At 38.4% G+C, this 22,750-nt stretch overlaps 1 protein-coding gene across 13 annotated transcripts in view; it reads right to left on the bottom strand.

Moving 5' to 3' along the window:
* The window catches only part of LOC102684295 (neural cell adhesion molecule 1), a 353,088-nt gene that overhangs the window by 15,637 nt on the left and 314,701 nt on the right, over nucleotides 1-22,750 (bottom strand). For 6 of the 13 annotated variants that reach the window (XM_006642289.3, XM_015337758.2, XM_015337760.2 and 3 more), the window contains 2 exons: nucleotides 6,456-6,580; nucleotides 5,289-5,469 (listed from right to left, as the gene is read on the bottom strand). In XM_006642289.3, the coding sequence (XP_006642352.3) occupies nucleotides 5,289-5,469; nucleotides 6,456-6,580 (306 nt within the window). Of the gene's footprint in view, nucleotides 1-5,288; nucleotides 5,470-6,455; nucleotides 6,581-10,358; nucleotides 15,074-16,684; nucleotides 16,787-17,886; nucleotides 19,255-21,380; nucleotides 21,396-22,750 lie in introns of those variants that run through there. The other 7 variants (XM_015337753.2, XM_069182974.1, XM_069182973.1 and 4 more) reach the window with 5 other exon arrangements.

Below are 22,750 nucleotides of genomic sequence, written 5' to 3'. Positions count from 1 at the left end.
TCATATAGTGCAAAGATGAATAATTTGTTGATTAGTGACTTCCAAGCAGTATTCTTGTGCAGAGAGTGATTATAGCTCATACCGTACACAGTAAACAACAATGGATCTTTAGTAATGGAATTAACTTTCAGGAAAAAAGTATGGATCTCTTTTAAGATTAACCTTACAATCTACTGTAGCACAGGACCTTCAACATAAATCTAAACTTTAACAATTCATTGAGGCTATTGTTTTACACTGATTCAGCAGTGATCACATACAACTTCAAAGTCTGCTAACCTTCCAGGTGGTGCTCCACTACAGGAAAAGCAGAGCCACAGTGATCCTTTGCACATATGAAAAAAATGATAGCCAAGGCCTGTTATTTATTCTGAATCACAGAAAAACATTAACAGACGCCCTGTGTTAAAATGAAACCCAAAAAATAAATCAAACACTTATGCAACTGAACCACAGAACACAGTTAACACACCCATTGTGTCCCTAAAAGTGCAGTTTTTAGAGCAAAACAGTCGACAGAAAATTTATTTTTTAAACACTCTTCAGCCCTTTTACAGTACTCTTTGTCGTTTTCATATTTGTCACCATTTTGGACAAGGGAAATATCCCCCCACTTGTGCAAAAAACACACTGAGAGTCATGAATAAGAAAATCAAACAGTACGATTGGCACACAAATTCCATTTACTGTACCTCACCTCTGTACCATTTTGGGGTGACTGAGGTGTGGAGCAAAATGTATGAAAATATTTGCCTCAGTCTGAGCTTGATTACAACTATTATTTGTAGTCCATAAGGTCTTGATCCAGAACCTACAGAATGGTTACACTTACTGCACTACACATCCCTGCCTTAAAACAATTTTCCTCAAAATTCGAAATCATATTATACAATCACATACATTTTCCGAACAATGAAAGAGAGAAATAACCACTGTATCTGCTTTTTGGCTCTCTTCGATAAATAATTCATTTTTAGCCATCTAAAGTTTTCTATAGCCATAAAACAGGAAATCATCCTAGATCCAAACACACTTCTCTCTGCTGGGCAGCTGGAAAAGCTCAAATGAAAGCATAATCTAATCCATACAAAACTGCAACACAAAACACTTGCTTTCAAGCACTTCAATGCATAACGTAAATATTCAGAATGATTCTAGCCATTCCTCCAAAAGCAATGTACAGTATATGTAAGTTAAAAAACACACATTTACTACATGGATGCACATCAGTTTCATGTATTAAAAAGGAGAGTTAACTAGGAACAAATCACAATCTATGAATATCAATGGAAAAAAAGGAAAACTTTACAGTTTATGGGTTCAAATCTCAGGTCAGACACAGCAGTTGTGCCCTTGAGCAAGGTACTTCAATCAGACTGTTCTAGTCCCATGCCCAACTGTATAAAAGGGTTTAAAATGTAGGTTGTTTTGGATACAAGCATCAGCCATATTAGTTAATACAACATATGAGTTCTAGTAATCAATTTTTGATAAATCCTAGATAATTCCGGTAAACCTAGAAAAATCTTTCAAAACAAGAAATCATTTCATGGGCACCATTTGTTCAAATCTGAAAAGGGGTATATTTTATCTTTTAAATTCTTATGGAAATTGGTGTCTTCTGCTTCTCACCATAAAGAAGTTTTATGATGACAGACGTGTGACAAATTCATGGATTAGGAACCATATCAGACAGTGACAGACGGGAACGGATTTGAAAATGATTCACTTATTGTGCCCATTTCAATGTTTTTTTTTTATTAATGTTACTTTTTTAAATGTACACAGAATGACCACTAGAGCATGTGTCTGCACAGTCAGGCACAGCGTTTGCGGTGGCGTTTCCACGCATTCTTAAATGGGATAATGGAAAGGAAAAAGGGACATTGGGTTATTGTTAACTTGAAGATAGAGTCTGTTGCCTTACTGAACTTTTTTGTTCTACTTTACGTAACAAAGGGGGGAGGGGGGAAGGAAAGCTTTTGAATAACAGAAGTACCAAGGAACGACCTCTTCCTGCTGCCCACCGCCATCCTCAACATTAAGCTGATATTTCGCTCTTTTTCAGCGCAAGGATTGAAAAGGCATACAAAACAATCAGCCAGCCTTGATATGAAATGGCAGGCAGTCTTCAACTTTACTGAGACAAAGTCTATGAGAGTAAGAACACAGTCAGTACGGAGGAGACGAGTGAGATCAGTGTATAGGTCACTGAAGAACAGCCCAAGGTTGCTGATGACACAAAGTAACAAGACAAACCCCCCCCCCCCCATAGTTTCCAGAGAGCAAGAATTATACAGTGAAATATTTGCATAAAAAAAGTGTAGGAAAAAATTAAACAAATCCGTGCACATGATAATGTGATGATCCATAGGTGTCCACGACCACATATGAAGACAGACAAGGAAAGGGAGATAAAAAGGGGAGAGGGAGAAAAACAGGGGGAGAGGGAGGGGGAAAAAAGAGAGAAAAAGAGAAAGATAGAAAAATAGGTCATAAATACAGAAACGTAAGATTGGAAGGTAAATTGAAACAAACTAAAGTAAAAAAAAAATCCACACAAGTTAAGAGAAAAGGTATATTTTTTTAAGAAAAAGACAAAAAGAAAACACAGCAAGTAAGAAAGCTCAGCAGATGACACGGGGCAGTAAAGCAGGCCGAATGTCAAAGTTAGAAGGTCAGGAAAAAGGTGAAGATGCAGAGGAGTTATGAACCATACAGGAAGTGGTAGACAAGTGACAAAAAAATCTAATAACAAGAACAGGACAACCTCCCTGACAGCGAGCAATTTACTGTACATTAACACTGTATAAGAGTCTAGGTATGATATCCAAATACTGAGCCACAGGTACTAAAGCAGTTTGCATTTAAATAAGAAAATAATTAAGCATGAATTAAAACAACAATCAAACCAAATATAAGGTAAAAACTAATGAGGAAGAACGGATACTATAAACCATCCTGATATCTTAACCATCTTATTCATGGTGATTAACTTTTTAAAGTAGACAGTTAATGTATAAAAAGTCTCACACAGGGAAGGCTGTCCATGAAAAACAAAGAAGTAATGGCAAAACATGTTAAAATAATGAGGGTGTTCTTATGATCATCATCAATGTGTTATTGTTGGTGTTAAAAACTCTGCTTCAAGTGGCAAATTTTTAGAAGGAGCACCTGTAGCGTCTGTTCTTAGTCAGCCTAAGCTTGGGAGATTTGGATGATGCAACTGAGTTTTAGTTTCACCATCAGTACAGTTCAGCGCCGCTCTCCTAAGTGGACTTTACAAATGGTGAACACCATTCCTTTTTGGTGTTAGAAGAAATAGCTTATTTTCATAAAGCATCGGCACTCTCAAGACGTACGCACCTGTGTCACCTACATGTGCTTACTTGTTCGTACATGCTTTATGAAAATCTCAAACTTTCTTTTAAATATCTCATCCAGCCACCCATTCCCTGTTTAACAAACTGCGGATTAAACAAAACTTCGTTTAAGCTGTGAAAACTGACAAAGCAGATATGCTAAACATCTGGGCAGGGTTTACAAAGCCCAAACATGGTGCTTTTTCCCCAATTTGCCAACGCTTGTTAAACTGTTTACTTGTGAAGTCAAATGATATCAGTGAAATACAGCAGTCAAGACGTGGACAAGAAAGTAGAAAGCAAAACAGATACACGGTCATCCAAGTAAACCTGGGGTGTTACTAGTGGGATGTCACTATCCAAACCTCCCATCGGTAAGTGGTGGGACCAACCCAAGCACAAGACAAAGCAAGTCCCTGTGCCATGCTTTGGCAACTGCCAGTTAACAACTCAGTTAAGCAATTTCATATTAATCCCATTAATGCATCACCATGCAAGGTCAAAGGGCTGCATCCCCAGTGAGAAACAAACATCCCAAGAATCAAGCTGATGTTCGTCTTCAATAAACTCGGTCTACCTGAATGACTTATAAATCAAAACAGATTTCAATACTCTCTTTAAAGTTTCAAGCCTTTTGTATGATCAATTACTTGCCATCACATACTTACTACCACAAAACACAGAAAGGGGCCATAATCTTCTAGTGATATTTACAAACACTCATTCTACTTTTTTTAAATGACAATATTGAAAAGGAATTTTGGATATTGTTTACATCACTGCACACATTTATTACGCCAAGCAAGACTTAACCTGATTTTGTGTTGGAGGATAATTATGTTTTAATAACTGAATGGTCCTTGTACATATAGGCCTTGTTAGAAGGGGCTTTCTGTGTTATATGATCAAAGTCTTTGATGATTTTTTACAAGTAGTCTCAACCATAAATATGATCTCAAAGAAATGTTGAGTTTCACTAACTTATTATTTCGTAATCTTTCCTTAGTCTTAATCACAATCAAAGATGTAAATTCACGGGTTTCTGATGTATCAAGAGTGACAAACAGTAGATCCAAGACTGGCAAAACCTGAGAGAATTATAAGAGAGAAGCAGTAGACAGAAAGGCCTAGTCTATTTCAAAGGGGAGGCAGCCCAGTCAAAAGTGCGAAAATGCAAAGTCTGAGAAGAGCACAGTCAATTCAGTACAGGGCAACCGTGACAATTTGAAATGGGAAGAATGGGGGCGACAAGGCCTGGAGTCCCATCAGATGAGACATACTAGTCAAGCAGAAATTATGAGAGAAAAAGATGTCAGCTGCAAGCTATGTTCTGCTCTTTTTTTGAAATGGAGATAAATCATTCACACCTCGACCTGTTAATTCTCCAGTGCCTCTAATGAAGTTTAGCCGTGACTAAGCTCACGGGGGTGTGGGGGGGGGGGGGGGGGATAAAGTTTCCCCTGTGTTGCTGAAGGCATGTTTCCACATAAATCAGCACAACAGGGCGGCGAGTATTTTCTGTCCGCTTTTGTAACGTTTCGGGTTTTTAGGATTTCAATTGCTTGGCAGCCAGCCCTCTTTTGCTAACGAGGCACTCGCACTAAATGTGCGCTAACTGGAGGTGGTTTTACTGTAGGCTTCATGAAGCATGTTCAGCTAGAGGCGGAAAACAACTGTATGGAAGCACTGGGACAACTCAGGCCCGGGAAAGCGACTAACAGTTTACAACAGGAAAACTGCGGCTCAAACAGGTCTAAAGGGGCAGCGGAAGGGGGGAGAAAAAAGAGAGCAGACAATGCGTGCGGACAGATGGTGTTAAATTCACACAGAAAGGGAATACCCTTGATTTAAAGGCAAACGAGGCATGACACTGTGAACCAGCATCAACTGGCAGTGGCTTCGTCCAGTAAGCAATGTTTCTGGTACCTGGGATAGCAGTGGGCTCTGGGGGGGTTCTGAAGTAGTAGATGCCAGGCTGTGATTTTCCTTGCTGGTTCTCTGCCACCACGTATACTTCGTATTCGGTATTCCAGTCCAGGGCCGAGAGGACGGCATACTCACTGTCAGACGGCAGTCTGATCTCAGGCTTCCAGTCTGGCATGTGCTTCTAAAAACCGTAAGGTAGAAGAAAGCCAGACAAACACTGTCAAGGGGCTCATTTACTACAGTAAAAACCGCTGACATGGGAGAGTTAATTCTACTAGTTCTTTCCATTTTTCGAATTTTACCATACCCTCTTTAAAAATATGAAACACAACCCTCCATTTCATTTTACTCTTATCCCTTCGAATTCTGCTGTATTTTGTACCTGTCAATGTTACTGCAGTAACGTTTTTTTTTTTCCTAAAATAAAGTTTCCTTAATGGTTTAGTGAAAAAACCAAAGCGCTGTGCCAGGGAAAAAGGGGGACATTGTGTGCCTCCAGAAAGAATAATGAATATTATGTTCAATATTTAAAACAAAAACATTGAAAACGTTTAGGCGATACTCTATTTTTTTTGCAGGTTTAAGGAATGAAGTCTGAAACTATTCAGAATGCTTTATGACAGCACAGAAATTAAGGTTAATCTAAAACTCTGTCATACAGAGTTAGGGGTGGAGCGGTGGCTCTGTGGCTCAGGATCTGCGCCTGTGGCTGGATGGTTGCCGGCAGAGGAATCCTACTTCGTCGGGCTCCTGAGCAAGGCCCTTAACCCCAACTGCTCCATGGGTGCCATATAAATGGCTGCGCTCTGACCTTAAGCTTCTCTCCCTGTCTGTGTGTCTCATGGAGAGCAAGCTGGGGTATGCGAAAAGACAAATTCCTAATGCAAGAAATTGTATATGGCCAATAAAGTAATCTTATCTCATCTTTTAGTTGCAATATTTATCTTGTATTACAGTATTTTCTTTTACGTTTGACTGATTATTGATTATTTCAGTCATTCTTAAACTCTTGGTTCCAAAAATGTTTATACTTTTTGTACCCTGGTTTTGATCTTTATCTTACGTTGTTATTAGGGGCAATGCGTTTTGTCTGATAATTTTGATACGCGTCATATACAAGAAATTGTCTATGGCCAGTAAAGTGACCCAATCTTATCTTATACTCACAGGTTTGTATCTCACTAAGTAGTGTCGGATTGGGGAGCCGCCATCGTCCTGCTTGATCCAGTTGACTTTCATACTGTTCCCTGTTTCCATCACTCTACCGTCCAGTTTCGGAGGGCTGGGTTCCCCTAGGGAGGACATACCAGTGACAGTGCAGTTAGTGACTGTACAGACCTTTACCACTGTCTGGAGCTCAGAACAGCACAGTGACAACATTCCTTCCAGCCCTTGTGAATTATGTATTACCTACCGGTCCCATGTGTCTGGTCTACTCTATTTGGACACCTGAGCTTATGTATTTCTCCCCTATGTTGTCCCTAAAGTATATCTGGGGACAATATTCTTATTTTTATCTGCTTTTCCTCAGGAGGCCTGGTTCAAAACCTTGCATTCGGAAATATTTTGGAAATGGTAACGTAATTAGTCAAATAAACTCTGCCCGAAGAAGTCTGATATTTTGATTTGATTTCACTTTCATGTTTTCTGCAGTGCTTAACCCAGGAGAACACAAAACCCTGGAAGGAACTAAATATCAATAACAATCTAACTTTCAAGAAAGTGGAAAAAAAAATGTATTCATATTTGCTGAGCGCTACGCGTTTCTGAACAGCGAGACTGTATGGGCATTCAAACAGTATTCTCAGAAAGCAGCCCTAGCAAAGGGACTACAAAACCTCCCAGGGCTTTTATTTTAGATTCTAGCAGTCCACTGACAAGACATATAGCAACCTTACTTAGCTACAACATATAGTTCATAATTATGTTATCTAGGGTGAGGAGGGCCATGTGCATGTTAGGTGCACAGTTAATACATTCATGGCTACATAAAGAATTTGCATTATAATTAAGCACTTCCTTTCTCTTACAGCCATTTATTGTGATGACTCGCCACTGGACTTTTCCTTTCATTCCCTGGAAGAATATAAGACCTTGACTGATGACAACTCAGCTGGTGTAATTCAGGCAATTCTTTCTAAACAATGTGGCCAATTTGCCCAGTTCTGTACTTTTTCTGCAGCTGACCTGACGCTGAGGCACAGCTACGCTATGAGTTCAGTGTTTTGTCATACAAACACACACGATGCAGGTCTCATGGCTCTACTTAAGTGTTTGTCTTTTCTCCTTGTTTAAAAAGGCCGGCAATTAACCATGTTACTGAACGATTCCCCTTCTAAAGAAAAAAATGTCTGAAAAAAAAGTACTGGAAACCCCCTATAACAGGTAAGCTGTTCATATAAATCTCAAGTACTGCTCAAATACATATTTACATTAATATATTGAATGAATACTTAAGTGTTCTTCACTTAATAGTAATAATATTTTAACAGTATTTATTATTTTTAATCTCAAAACACTTATAAATTACTATTCTATCACAATCGTTATTGTGGACAGGTACTTTATTGTTCAAGAAAGACTAAGTTAACATATATATTATTTTAAAGATCTCCTCTTTAGATACTACTCCTATTCCTACTAATAAATGCTGGAAATAAAACAAAAATAGTTAGTGACAGAGAAGGCAAATTATTAAATAAAGGTGACAATATTGTTTTAGTCCAGTACAACGCATCATTTCCACAGTTAGGTGAAGGTTTCTCAGATGCTAAGAGGGAGAAAAAGCCATTAGGGTTATACATAAATGAGTAACACTAACAAAAACCATGCAAAAACCATGCACCCACAGTAATTATTCAAAATGTAATGATATTGCCTATTTTCACACTCCTTGTGTGTAAGTAAAGATCAACCGAATCTTTGGTATTGGCTGCTGAGTCCCATTTATACCCAATTAGCCTGCCCTGTAAGACCATGTGTGCAGTAGGGGTCAGGACTGGAAGTGACCACTTCCTGGATCCTGACCCAAATCTTGGGTAGAACACTCTACAGCAAGGTACTTCAAACTGTGGAATTAAAACACCCAGCTGTATACATTGATATTATTATTATTATTATTATTATTATTATTCATACCTTGATGTAGAACCCTAAATGTCAAATACATCACCATGAGATTCGTGTTGAAGTACTTCAGTTCTTGAAGTACTAAAGCCACACTGAAAATTTTGCATAAATATTATGGCAGCATGGCAGAAGGGGCAAAATAAAGGCCACTGCCTCGCCTACATCTCCCAGAAGACTGCGGTAAAGTCCTGCCACCTTTTCAGAGGAAACCAACTGGATGGGTGAATGAAGAAGCATCCTGTGCCCTAGAACTGCTATCTGGAGATGGAGGGCAGATCCACTAGACTACACAGCAGCTGGGCGAGAAGAAGTGACAGAGTAGGCAATCTCTGACTGTTGGTAGAATGAGCTGAACAAGGATTCAAAAGCAGACACCTTTTAAGATGGTGCTGTTCTATCCGCACTATTTTGACTGATACCCATTTCTGTGTGTGTCTGCGGCAGGAGATATTTCTATTTTAAGGATCAGTGCTACAGAAAACTCCCCATGAGTTGTCACACCATATTTACACCGAAAAGGTCAAGTTGTCCTTATGAAACTCACTGTTTTTTTTTTAAAACTCTTGAACTCATTATTTTGGGAAGGGAACTTCTTACTTTATATAACAAGGATAGGATCAACACTTTACTGCAGAAATGAACAGTAACACTTTGCAACACACTTAAATTTTTTGGCCCATTAGGTTTAACTACTTCTGCACTAGAAGCTAGGTTAGACCCTGTAAGAAGTGTAAATGGGACTCCACTTCGAGAACAGCACGCTTTGGCCGGATTTGAAGCACAGATCAATACATGTGAATAACACACAGGGTGAGGAAAAAGTACATTCGCAGGACAACACAAAACTGACATGCAGAAAGAAGCAAACGTTTCAGTCCAGACAGAGCTGGAAAAGGTATCTATAAACAGGAGAGGAAGGAATAAGAGAAACAAAGGAACTCTAACTTGCATGCATGCAGCAATGTTTGGTGATTGTCGTTGTTAGTTCATTTTGAACAGTGGCCAGGAACACTGTAATAATGTGTTTTCTTAAAAAAAACAGGTGACACTAAAACATAAGACTGTAAAACAAAAATAAAATCATAAAGTGCAATGCTTTTTGGCGGGTCAGTGGCTTCACAAGGCTTGTCAATTGTTATAGTTTTGGAAATGTTAGGGTAGCAGGGATTAATGAAAAGCAATGCTCAGAACTAACAGGCAAACTGTGGCTGGGTTAGGTGTTAAAGGTGAAGAATTTGGCTCAAATGGATTCTCTTGAAAAAAATGAGAAAAAGAAAATCTGATGTTCAGGTCAACCATTTGCTTCTTTTGCAATGCTGCTTTTTTTAATGTCTTCCCCATTACAGCTCAGTTACTTGCTAACCTGCCTTTTATCTTATCCTGTAGCAGTGAAGCTTGCACCTCCAAGCCAGTGTTTGGAGACAGAAATCAACAGCAGCTAATTAAGCAGACAATATAATTAATTTTACTTTGTAAAAACGCAGACTAAACAAGCACTTCTGGGCATAGGAATGACTTGCAGACGTCATTGAACATGCTGTTGAAAAATCTGCTTGTGCTCAAGAAGGTTAAGCTAGTCTATTGATGTGAAACTTTGCATTTATCTCCTTTTTCATGACTGTTACAATTTAACTTCAACTGCTTAAATGTTTCATTTTTACAAACAAATTAAAAACAAATACAGGCAAAATGGTTGATCTTAAAATTATTGTTTATTTCTCCGATTATTCTATTTTAAAATAAACAAGGATGTTTTTTTTTACATGATATATCCAACATGCAATGACAGTAAGCTAGGTAAACCAGCAACAAAATAATAATTGATGGTTTGGTGACGTGTGTTTTCATGTAAAAAATGAAAAACTCTACTAAAGGTTGATCTGTTAAAAAAATGCTTCTCTATTGTGAACTGGACCAATCAGAACAAAGATTTTACCTTCTGCTCACCAGCGTGGACGACATCATCAGCACCATGCAAGCCACATGACAAAGTCACATGATACGCACGCACATGATTGGTTAAAAGGAAAGTGGAGGAGGTCACATGGAAAACACAAAAAATTAAAAAAATTATGTAAACATGGGCAAGGAGAACATAAGAAGTTAAGACCAAATTATACAAAAAACAAAGGGAATAAAAACAAAATGAAAAGCAATTTCACAACATAAAAAATTAAACATTTAAAACATATGAAACAACAGGGACACTGAAACAGCATTTCCTCTGGCTGAAATCGATAAGAATATCAAAGTGTTACAAGCAAGTTTTTGTTACAAGCACACAGAGATGACCAAAATAAAAGCTCTTTCGACAATATATTTTGCATTATGTGTATATTTGTAACAGTCTGCAATGAAACAGAAGGGAAAAAAAAACAAAAATCAGAGGAAACTCTGCAGTATTAAAAAATACTGATTGATGACAACTCAACTACAATAATCACACATGCGCAAGTACTTAACATGGCATGTAAAAAGTCCTTCGGTGTGTGAAACAGGCAAGTCTGTGATGAAAGAAGGCTGAAATGAAACTGAATTTTAAATAGCAGGTACTAAATGTTTTTGTTTCTTTAAAATGCTATGTATGTCACATACTGTGTGGGCATACTGTAACCCATTAAAATGATCAGCGACTGGAATGTTTCCAAACAGGACTGGATTTTTATCTGCGGTGCTTAGTAACTGTCCCAGTATCATCCTGTTTCAGCTACTTGTATGCGATCATTTTCAGGAACAGGGGAGTAAAAGGACACATATGGGATTTCACTTGGGGGAAATTCATTTCAAACGTGGCATTAGATCTGTGTCTGCATGGAGTTTAAAAGTTTGTGAGCTGTGGAACATTTTGTGCATAGTTAATGCTCTTTTGATAGCAAAGGGTAAAAATATCAGGGATTGTCAGGGTTAATTTAAGAGACTAGCACATCTGTAACGGTTGCGTGAGCATGGAATGAATGTCTACTGATTTCATTACATACAGTATCGCTAAAGATCACCCATTGCAATACACGTTTATACAATTGTTTTCCCTTGCCTTTTCATTCAAGATTTATCTTTTTAATTTTTAAATTTCCACCTACAGTACCTGCCATGCGCTAATGACATCCAATTAAAAAAAAAGTATATATATCAGCATAATATATGTACTCCAATCTGCAGCGATATATAGTAAATCATTTTAATTTCTATACAGCAGCAGTTTCCATCAAGCCTACTTTCATGAAATTCTTGCCATGACAAATTGAAGAAAGTCAAAAATTTAAATGGTAAAAAGACACTTCTTAACACTGTCTGCAACATATAATCTTCAGGGTCAGTTACTGCATGCAGCTAATAAATACAGTCCTCTCTGAAAGCACAAGAGTACGAAGATGTGATTATCATTTCTACATGCCATGTTGGTAAAAAATGAGGAAAAATCATACTTACTCCTTTTTTCACTGCAAAAAGGAAAACATTAAGTGTTTGTATAAAACTGTATGTACAGTACATTGTGTATACTGTAGTGCATACACAAATAAGTTTTTCGTATAAGCAGGAATTAAGCTGTGACTGTTACAATACATGAAAATGTTCTGCACACTCTGCTAAAAAGGATTAAATACAAATACAGAAGGGAATGGTATTCCTCTTCTGTAAAAGGACTTTGAAGAGTTCTACAGCAAAATGTCTTTTATTGCTACAGTATTTTTCCAAGATTCCAGAAACTGAGGTAAGTGCCAAGACAGTGTATAATAATATATGACTGCACAGTATATACCCCCCGAATACAGTTTTGTATTTCACAATGTCCACCACAAAATATACTAAAAACCTTATTCTAAAATGTCTTGAGATGATGAGTCATGCAAAGTGCTGTATACAAATATTTCTAAATTGTTTCTTCAAAACATTTTATGCACTGGACATCAGGCAAGTGCAAGAGATTTGAATCTTTCCAAAGACTTGGAGTTTAAGAAGCCCACACTTGTAAAACTGACCAAACATACGGGTAAAAGTGATTTTAATATTAATAGCAGCCAGACAATCCTAAACAGAAGCCAAGAAGAAATCAAGACACTATAGTGAGCAGAATATTAATTTTTTTGTAAAGCCTTTTATAGATGCTTCAGAACACGCTTTTAAAAAAAGTACCCCTTTCTAGCAGGAGTTGGGCAGTGGTTTCAATTAAGGAAAAGGGTTAATGGCTTCTAATTAGCTTCTGAGGTATGGGGTCTACTTTCCATTCATTTTCTTGTAATATCCTGTTCTTTATGAACAGCAAATTGAAAGAAAAAGGAAAGACAATGAGCCTTTATGGCCACATGCTCTCAGCTTGGATATTTCCTGACTGTGGCTATGCTGTGCTCACACTGTGTCTCAGCCAGCTCTGACTGCTCTGGAATCCATTAGCTCACACTTTGTGGCAGTTTTTTTTTAATTAGTCACAATTAGTGTTAAACCTTAACAACAGTCTTTCTCTTCAAAGGTGTGAGCCAGAAACAATGGCGTTTCCCATAATAGCAATCCAGGCACTCAATCGATAATTTGCTATTCTGCTACAGGAGGATTATTATTTAAAACAACAGCACTCACAACACACACTCACTTATCCGGATTTAATCACTGGAGAATGAGGAGGAACTAAATTATAAGGGATGACTCTGAAACAGTCTAGATTTCTGTTCATTCACACAGTGAGTAGATTTTGCTTGTGAACATAAAACCTCTATAACACTTTTAACTAAAATCTGTACATTAGAAACAAATGCCATGTATCTATTTCTACACCAACAAACAAAATGAAACTCTTGTATATATGATTAATTGTGGAAAAAAAACAACATACAAAGCTTATTAATGCAAACTCTCCACACTAAGCATGCTCATCCAAGCTTTGAAAACAAGGAAATTGCAGTTATTTGTTCCTTCTGCTAAACTCAGTGAGAGGACCTATATATTTAAACGGACACCCTGAATCAGCAGAACAGACACACTTAACACTGCTAGAGCTCAACCTTGACAGATATAGTTAAGGAGTTATTAGACAATATAGCTGTTTTCCGACCCCATTACTAAAGCTATGGCTGTAAACCATTTAGAGGTCTTTCTCACAGTGTCATCAGTTCTCAAGGAAACACCTCGCCGGATCTTTGCTAAAGCAGAACTGACAACACCTCTGAAGTGAAATATCTATTATTTTAAGCTTCATAGGCTTCTGGGTTGTTATTTATTCTTGCCCAAATGAAAATGAAGCTCTCAATCTATCACCAGAGCCATGCCTAGAGCTCCCCCCACAGCTAATATCAATTATAATGTAAAATTATTAAGCAGAATATTTTTTTCTTGGCAGTCTATAAATACTTCAATTTGTATGATTATTTAGGGCCCGCCTTGCCTTAAAAGATTGCTAAGCAGCTGAAAAAGAGATTAGAATTTGCTGACACCGTCATCTTGTTTTTATTTTTAAAAAAGGAGCAGATATCTTTGCGTTCAGTAGCTGGGTGGAAAAACTCCTCCCAGCCTCCTGATATGAAGACGCACACAAGGCAGTTACCTCTGTCACAGAAGTGCAGGGGAATCAGTGTTGCTATGGTAACCAAATGAACAGAGAGTAAAGGTAACTAAGATCAAGGGATGAAAAACAAGACAGGAAAGGAAGGCCAGAAGATAAACGGTAGAGAACATGAGACAATTTTTTTCCCTACTGTAGGTAAAACCATTGCTGAAAAATATGACCAGTTTAACAGGTGTTAAAAAAACAGCCAGAAGCCTAAATACTATCATTAATGAGTCTACTTTTTTATCACTACAGAAAAAAACCAACCACAAACCAATAAGATGTTCTGTGGGTTTTATTATCTGAAGTAATCCTGTAAGTGAAGCTCTCTTAAAAACTGATGGCTCAAAGCAAAACAGGCCACTGTGTTAATGTCATTTATTTAGAGTTAGTGCTCATGGCAAACTCTGCTTCGGATTTTCACAGGCCATGCTATAAGAATAATGAAAGCCTTAGAGGGTGAGGAATTGAAGTTGCAGTGCAGCCCTGGTAAAAACATTTCTGTTCAAATCATCCATACTTACAGAGTATTTTGTGCTCTTAAACATTAACGTACATAGCATCGAATTGGTCTAAAACAGATATATATATATATTTTCTGTCATTAATATCTGCTATATTTTGTTCATTATTAATAATAACAGGACTAATCAGATATTGTCACCAAGAAGGAAGAAGCCAAACGTGGAAGATGAAGACACAAATTAAGAGAAAGGTTTACTGCCTGATGACCTTTGTTTAGTTCTGTGCATCTCACGGAACGCCTTTATTACGGCTTAACGTCATGCCAGGTGATGGCAACGCACCCAACAAAAGCATGGTCTGTCGGAGTATGCAGCAAAGCAGGGTGGGATCATGGGAAAGGAAGGGTCTCTGTGCCTCAATCTCCCACCCTCAAATGAGCCAAAGCAGGTTTGCGAACTTTCGATTTCGTTTCTGAAATTGGCGGCCAGTGTTAGGGAACAACGTCAAGCACGAATCAGCTCTGTGTTGTAAAGCAGGCAAGCGCAGCAAGAACACGCCACACGCCACACGCCAACCACGCCAAAGGCATACTCACTATCTGCGCTAACGACAGTGCTGCTTGGAGGAATGGGGGTTGGTGTCACTGAAGGAACTGGAAGATGGTAAAGACATGATTATGAAAGAAATGGGAACTCAGTTATGGAAATTGAACCACAGCAAAACACTCACTGTAAGCAATGCTTTAGCCCACTGAGCTGTGATAGATGGAAACCTGAACATTATTAATACTGGGTTAAAACCGCATTCATGGTAGAAGCTGCATGCAAAGCAGGTTTTTAAAAAATACTGTAAACAGACAGTAATATTTCCAAGTGCTTTCCCTTATTGAAGTGCAGAACTTCATTAACTCATGAAATGCAGATTTCGCAAGATGGGCTTTTTTTCTGCTTCATCTTCAAAACCGATAAATTGTTTAGATGGCATACTAGACACTTCATGCTGCTCATTTTACATTAGAGGGCTGCAAAACTACCACATCGGCTAACATAAATCTGTCAACAGAAGAAAATATAAGCGAAGCAAGTATGTAAAAACGTTTGGCTATTATACTGGACAAACACTCAATGTCACAGATGGGCAGAAGAGTTGGTGCACCTTTGACAATCAAGCGTATGTTTTTGAAAACGTAAATTACTTCTGTTACTTCACAGGAAGCCCCACAGAGGCAACAGATGAAAACTCGGTTTTTATCACGTCATCCTCCAAATTACAGAAGCTGAAAAGGCTGAACATAAGGTAAGATTTTTTTTCCTTCCCAAAAGTTCAGATACTGCCATAACCATTTACCACCTACAGTGTGTTCCATACAAAAAAAGCAACAGCAGGCTCTGCAATTTTTTTTTAACATTTCCAAAGAATTGGGTAATGCACCCTGCTGTCTTTACTGACATGTTAAATAACAACACAGCATCTGCTTTAATGAAAGAAATGCTCTCCTACATTTTGTCTCTGTGTTCTTTCAGTCAGCAGATATGAGGCCAATTGGACAGCTGTTACCTTACCTGGCTATGGAGAATGTAATGTCTATCATTTGTTCCTGGCAAGCAGTAAAATGTCTACATGATTTAAATGCATTCCTATTTTTTAATTTTTATTTTACACAGCATATGGGAGCTGAAGAATTCCTAAAAAGAAAAGCAATATGGAGCTTGAAATTAAAGGACTGTGGAATCTGAGAAGTACTGTCAAGGAATTTCAGGATCTAGTTCTTAATGTCTATCCTTGTTGAAGTTTTCTCACTCCACTCTCATGAATCTTACAACGTAGTCTCCTGTGGACTCTTAACATGCAGGTGCATGCAAAATGCCCATGAAAAAGGTGGTGGCTGAAATATTCGGTCTCACAATACTCAGGCCTACCCATAAAATAGTGCCCCAAAGCAACTCAAACACAGGACTGGAAATGTGAAAGAACTGTCAGACTCGGATAATTAAGCAAACAACAACACAAACCAGCAACGCCAACCACAGAGGAAAACAAAGAACTCGGAATCACTCATAAAAAAAATTCAATTTCAAAATTTAAAATTGAATTGTTTTATTAATAAAATTAGGTATTGAAAATAATAACAGCAACTCTATTCATGGCTGCAATTATAGACAACACAACATACTGATTAGCTGCACCTATAGTACAGTACTTCAATCTGTAGAGGCTGCTAATTAATCATAAGGAAATGGGAAGCAAAGCAAAGCTAACTTACCAGGTTCTATATGTGTTTTAGTGACAGCATCACTAAATGAGGAGTCAGTTTCTGGAAGCACTGAGTTTGTTAAAAGAATTTCAGTGGTCATGGATGCTGCTGCTGAGAGGTAAAGTAAATTAACAACACAACAGGGATATTTTGTAAGAAAAAAGGCACACAACACTTTGGCAAAGCTGTCGATACCAACTCCAATGATGTGCAGTGCTTCAATGTCACGGCCAGCCTCAACACAGCAATAACAGCCGAGAAAAGGGTCAGTTTGTATTTTTAACTTCGCCAAACAATACAAGCAAACTGTGCCAACTCTGCTGAAGTCCTCCACAATTATACAACCAACGTCCTGTGGGAACCTTGATTCTAAAACGTGATTCGACAGGAACAATGTGCCTTAAAGCCATTCATAAAGCATAAAAAGCATTCAGAACTTGGTATGGCAAAAAAGCAGATGGTTTGCTTTTTGTAGCCATAGCATGTTCTAAAAACAGAAGCTGAATGATAAAACTTTAGTAAGTTTTATCTTGATATGAAGCTTCCATATATGCATTCTGATCTGTTATTGTTTGAAAGGAATGCATATTTTTTAAAAAGTGCAATTAAGTCACTTGCAGGTGACAGTACCTGTAAGTCTCGTTTTGCCTAAAACAAAAGCTTAGAAAAACATTTTATCTTCCTTGTCGATCACAAGCTGTGTTAATGGCATCCTAGGGAAATTATTACTTTTTATAATGAGCCCTGGGGTGGACCCTTTGTGCTGATGGAGGAAAGACAGTCATTGAAAAAAATCTCATCTATCTTCCCAAAAGTACATCGAAACTCGGTGCTAACAGTCATCCATAGAAGATGTGCTGTTTTGCTTAGAATATGTGACTTAACGTAAGCTCTCTGGCAATGCAGGATAAGCTCTCTGAGCTGTTGCTGTTTCTGTTCAGCTCTGCTTGGCAGATCATCACATCATTAATGCAAAGAACCTCAACAGTTTCCCATCACACTTGCAAATACTCAGTGCAAAGCAAACACTGCCTGTTTCTAAAACGCAAATGTATTTTCTTATTTTTTGCAAGCAGTGACAAAGACATTCATGTTGGTGTAGCAGTGTTGCTTTGCTGTATGTATTTGTAAAAACAACATAAAACGCCACCCATTAAAAAAAGCAAACCATACTTTCGGAAATATCATCATTCCTGCAAATCCTTACTCACTGTCTACATTCTCAAAGCCAGGAACTGTGGGGGTGGCAACTGTGGTCTCATCAGTGGTCGCAGTCTCTTTTGACTGGGGTTTGATGTCTACTGAGATGACCTCCGGCAGTGTTGCTGGCTGACTAGTTGGATACATTGTGGCCTCCTGCATGGCAAAATTCAATAACCCCGATTCCTTCTGAGAAATAAATTCCTGAGATAAAGTTGTATGCAATTCCCCTTTTTCCTGGGATGGTGTCAATATCTCAATGACTCCTTCTACAGCTTGAGTGGATGCCTTCTCATATCCTACTTTATCTCCTATTTCTGTTGCTTCGGTAATATACTCCACTCCTAGGGGTCCAAGTGTAGCTATGTCATTCTCCTCATCTAAAACAAGTGGCTCAACATCTTCTTCTTCCTCCTTGAGAGGCACTACAACCACTGAAGTCAGATTATCTTGGTCATCATCAAAAACCACGTCACCATCTTCAGTGGTCTCCTCTTGGCCGTCAAATAAAGGAATGATTGTGACCAAATCAAAGATGTTGTTGGCTACCTCTGTGCTGTGCATTGTCTGAATTCCTCCAGTTGCGGTCTGGTGTTCTGTAGTTTCAGTTTCGTACAGTGCTCCTGTGGTTAGGGTTGAGCCTGTGGCCCCTTCAACAGGAGCACCTGTCTCTTCTGTACCCACTGCATGTGCTGCCATGGTTGTTCTATTCTCAGCCATCATTGTTGGTGCTGCAGCAAGAGGCTCCTCAGTAACTTCATGTGATTGCTCGGGTTCCGAAAAAACAGTTGCTCCTTTGACAGTGCCATCACTGGGTGCTTCAGTTGTTTCTCCTTCTTCTACAAATTCAGCAACGGAAATGTCCTCGGCAGGAAGAACCGTAAGGAACGCAGTCGTCGAACGGATCTCCTCTAAAGCATCTCTTTCAGACGGTGGTTCGGAAGGTTCCGATTCACCACCTGCTTCATCAGCTGCTGTAGGTACAGGTGTGGTTGGGAAATCTTCCGTCGTCAACAGAATTGAGAAGTGAGAATTGCTTGGCATCTCTTCAGGTGTCCCAGCGAGGTCTACAGAGCCATCGTATGTCTCTGATGCCGTCTCTTCAGATGAATCTGCAGCAGTCATTCCGTCATTCTCAACGGTACTTGGCGTTTGAACTGAGCTGGCTGTTGGACTGCGAAATCCATCATGCAGGTCTTCTTCACTTTCTTCGCCGTTGACTGACAGTAACAGTCGGGCACCAAAGACAGCGCGGTCTCTACTCAAGTACGTCAGGTGATGGGCTTTGGATTTCTTTCTAAACTGCCTGGCTTTAGGGTAGTTATACTTCAAAAGAAAGACATGTCCTCTCTCCTCAATCAACGGTGATTCAGCGGTCACTGTATAGGACAACAGCATGACATGAAGATGTTTTTAAACATTTGCAGGCAGCTCTATTCTCAGCTGCCACTGTGAGCCACGTCTTCCTTCAATCTGCTTTCAAGACTGTGATGCCCTCTTTCACCCCCGGTTTCGATCATATTTAATCATTTAAAAAATAAACAAAACGTGATTTGAAAGTCTCCACCTGATGTTTGGCATGTTTTCTTTGACTTTACGTGCTCTCACCGAGCTATTTTTGGCTGGCCACTTAAAAGAAAGAAACAAGCCTAAAAGATGTAAATGAAAGCAGACTTCACTGATTCTGTCAGCAGTTCCTTTCAAGAATCTGAAAACATTCAGCTTGGAATCTCGAACTAAAAAAAAAAATGTCAGAAACAATCTAAATCTAAATTATTTTTGCCCAAAATAAAAACACTCTAAAGCTGTAATGTACTGTATGTCCTGAGTGCTCCTATACATAAAATCTTAATCCCTGGCATTTCCACATCTTCCCAAAAAACTTTAAGTGAGTTTTCCATAATTAATGTTTGAACACTCTGGATCATTGTTCTCCCAATCATCGGCCTCATTTGTACCAACAACCTCTGGATGAATAATATAACGTGTAATTTGCAGTCTGTCTCTTCAAGGAAATGTCCCTTCTCTGATATTTAAGTATAATTATAACAAAGGACATCTTGCACTTGAGTAGGCTTTCTGGATTTGCCTTTTGTTCTAAGAAGGAGCATCTTTTACTGTAATTGTTTTGGCAATGGAAGGGAGTTGCAGAGCACATTTTGTTGATGTCAGAAATAAATGTGATAAGTTACTGAGTAAAAAAGAAGGCAGCTTTGCAAATTAGGAGCTGCTATATCACCTCAAACAGTAAAGCTTAAACACCTAGCTCATTTCAATGTGCCCAGCATTTTTATGTTTTTGATGGCCTTCTGTAAGTCAGAGGGGTACTGTAACATTCTGTTCAAGTAAAGACATAGACTAGAGATTGATTACTCATTAACAGAAAAAAGAGCTATCACATTTACTGTTTTGATAAATTCCTGTGCTACATTCCCATCCCTTAGGAGTTTTTAGTCCAGTATATTGTTAAACAACCAGCATAATAATAGTAACAATATCAAGTAGAACATTATAACTATAACATGGCTATAGAGTACACAAGCCGCATCAGTATCTTGGATGAGATTCATTATAGTCTCAGCTATATTTAGACAACACCTTCTAAATGCACACAGACACAGCCAAATAGTTCACTGTGCTTTCAAAACTGTTAGGTTTTATACTAAATTATACATTATACCACATTATAGTGTATTAAGAGACATTCACAATCACCGGAAACCATATTTACAGTAAGTAGGTACTAACATCCAGGGTCAGCTACAGCAAAACTCACATCTGAAATCTGTTCTACCATTGGCAATGATCTAAAAATATAGCTTTAACCAACCTGTATATTCCAAAAGATTGTGAAAAATGTCAGCTAGAAGACACATGAGAAAGGAAATACTAAAAATGCAGTTAATTATTTCTTTCTTCATTTTCTTATTGAGAAAACTACTCTGTATCCTGATCTTCTGACCAATCTGGGACTTTGGCTTACCAGCTAATTGCAAATTAGAAACCAACTGTGTTATGACAAATTTCCTTTTAACAGAAGAAAGGTGCTTCTTGCAAAATTAAAAAAAGAGCTGACATATAAAACACTAGGTGGTTTCATTTTAAAATAAGATGAAAGCTTAAAAGTATAGATCTACTTTATTATAACTTAAGGTTTGACTCGAGCAACAGTTTTTACTGCAAAGTTCCTTGAAGTATATATCCTTTTAGTTTAATAAAGCATTTTTTTCAGAATGGAATCCAACAGTTTGAGTCATGTGCAAATCACTAAAGAAATTAAAATAGAAGACTAAAAGCAATTTAAAGTACTTTTCAGTCAGGAAATACAGCCTTGAAAGTCAGAAAGCTCCAAAGGTGCTTTGGAAATTAGTTCTCATCTCTAGACTAGTACAAGTTAATAGATTTCATGAAGGGCAAGTTAACAGAATTCATGGAAATGTTTGAGAAAATGTTAATAGGATGAATGAAATTAACAAAAACAGACAGGGTACAAGGAGGCACTTACTTGAATAAGGATAGTCTGAGTTGTCCAATGGAACAAAGACAGATGGGGGGAAAAGTAAAAACAGAAAAGAAAAAACAGAAAAGGTGAGAACGGAAATGCAGAAATGAGAGAAAAGAAAGAAAGGACGGGTTTCAAATAAACATGTAGTAAATTTCTTTTTAAAGCAGTACAGATGGATGGGTGCTAGCCTGCTGATCTTTCATCAGTGAGATCTCAAACCTAAATGCCCAGTCTTAAGACTGACGCTTGGAGTATTTTAAGAGGGAGAAAGGAGGAAAAAAAGTGGAAACATCCTGATAGCACAACAAATGTGTTGCACGCCTTTATGGACCTGGGCAATCCTAGTTGGCACACCTCTCAGAAGTTTTGGATGAAATGCTACAAAAAAAAAAGCAGCATTTCTGCAGGTGCTTCAGATTTTTCTGCGTGACTTACAGTATCTTCTTTGAAAGATCACTCACAAAACACCCTGAGAGAGAGGATCTAAACAGCAGCACACACAGGCTCATAATTAGCATGCTAAAAGAGAAGTAATGACAGGTTTCTCTATAATAGTTACTTCTCCACCGGCTGTGTTGGTGGGGGCACAGATTCAAATGAGATCGGCTGCGCTCCCCACACTCCCTCACTCTTCATACAGCTTAAATTAAAAGCCCCGCTGTAGGCAGTTTTATCGAGGGTGGCTGATCTGTCCCACAAGCACCATGTGGTTATTGCCCTCCAGGACTTCAAGGACAGCATTCCACAGTCAATGTTTTTTTTAACATCCAATCTTTAGGAGAAAGTCTGTAAACTGTAATAAATACTACAGTATGTGGTCATGCCAATACAGTGCAATAAAGTCACGTATGCAGCCTTTCTGAAAGGTTTAAATGTAGAAGCTCCTGCCACCACCTAGGGAAATCACAGTACTGTAATAAGCACAAAAGCCCTTGTCATTACAATACCAGCTGTGGCATCTTTGCCCTTTAGAGTTTAAAGAAAGCCATGGCATTATGAATTGAAACACTCAGCTAAAAGAAAAAAACTAAATTTAGGTGAAGTCAGGCAATGTACAGTATATTTGACTCTCTGAGTGAAATAAAAGTGTTTTTATTATAGTGCAGCTTCAGGCTAGCACAGAATAAACTTTAAAGTATACACTAGGTGGAAATGCTGTCCATGAGCCCACTGTTGAATAACCCATCTTGTAATGCAGTGACAAGATACAGATAATTATAGCTTGTAAAAAGTACAGGTTTTATTATACCCTGGAAATTCACAGCGCAAAACAAGCCTTGCGTGGAATTTCCAGTGCTCACACACTGCAAAAAGATCCCCTGCTGCATAAGACGAAACCCTGCCCCCAGCCTTACACAACTTCAGAGCTA

The sequence above is a fragment of the Lepisosteus oculatus genome, chromosome 23, assembly GCF_040954835.1.
Source record: "Lepisosteus oculatus isolate fLepOcu1 chromosome 23, fLepOcu1.hap2, whole genome shotgun sequence".
Taxonomy (NCBI): Eukaryota; Metazoa; Chordata; class Actinopteri; order Semionotiformes; family Lepisosteidae; genus Lepisosteus; species Lepisosteus oculatus.
The sequence above is the reverse complement of the archived record's forward strand: the minus strand, read 5'-3'. Positions and strand labels throughout refer to the sequence as shown.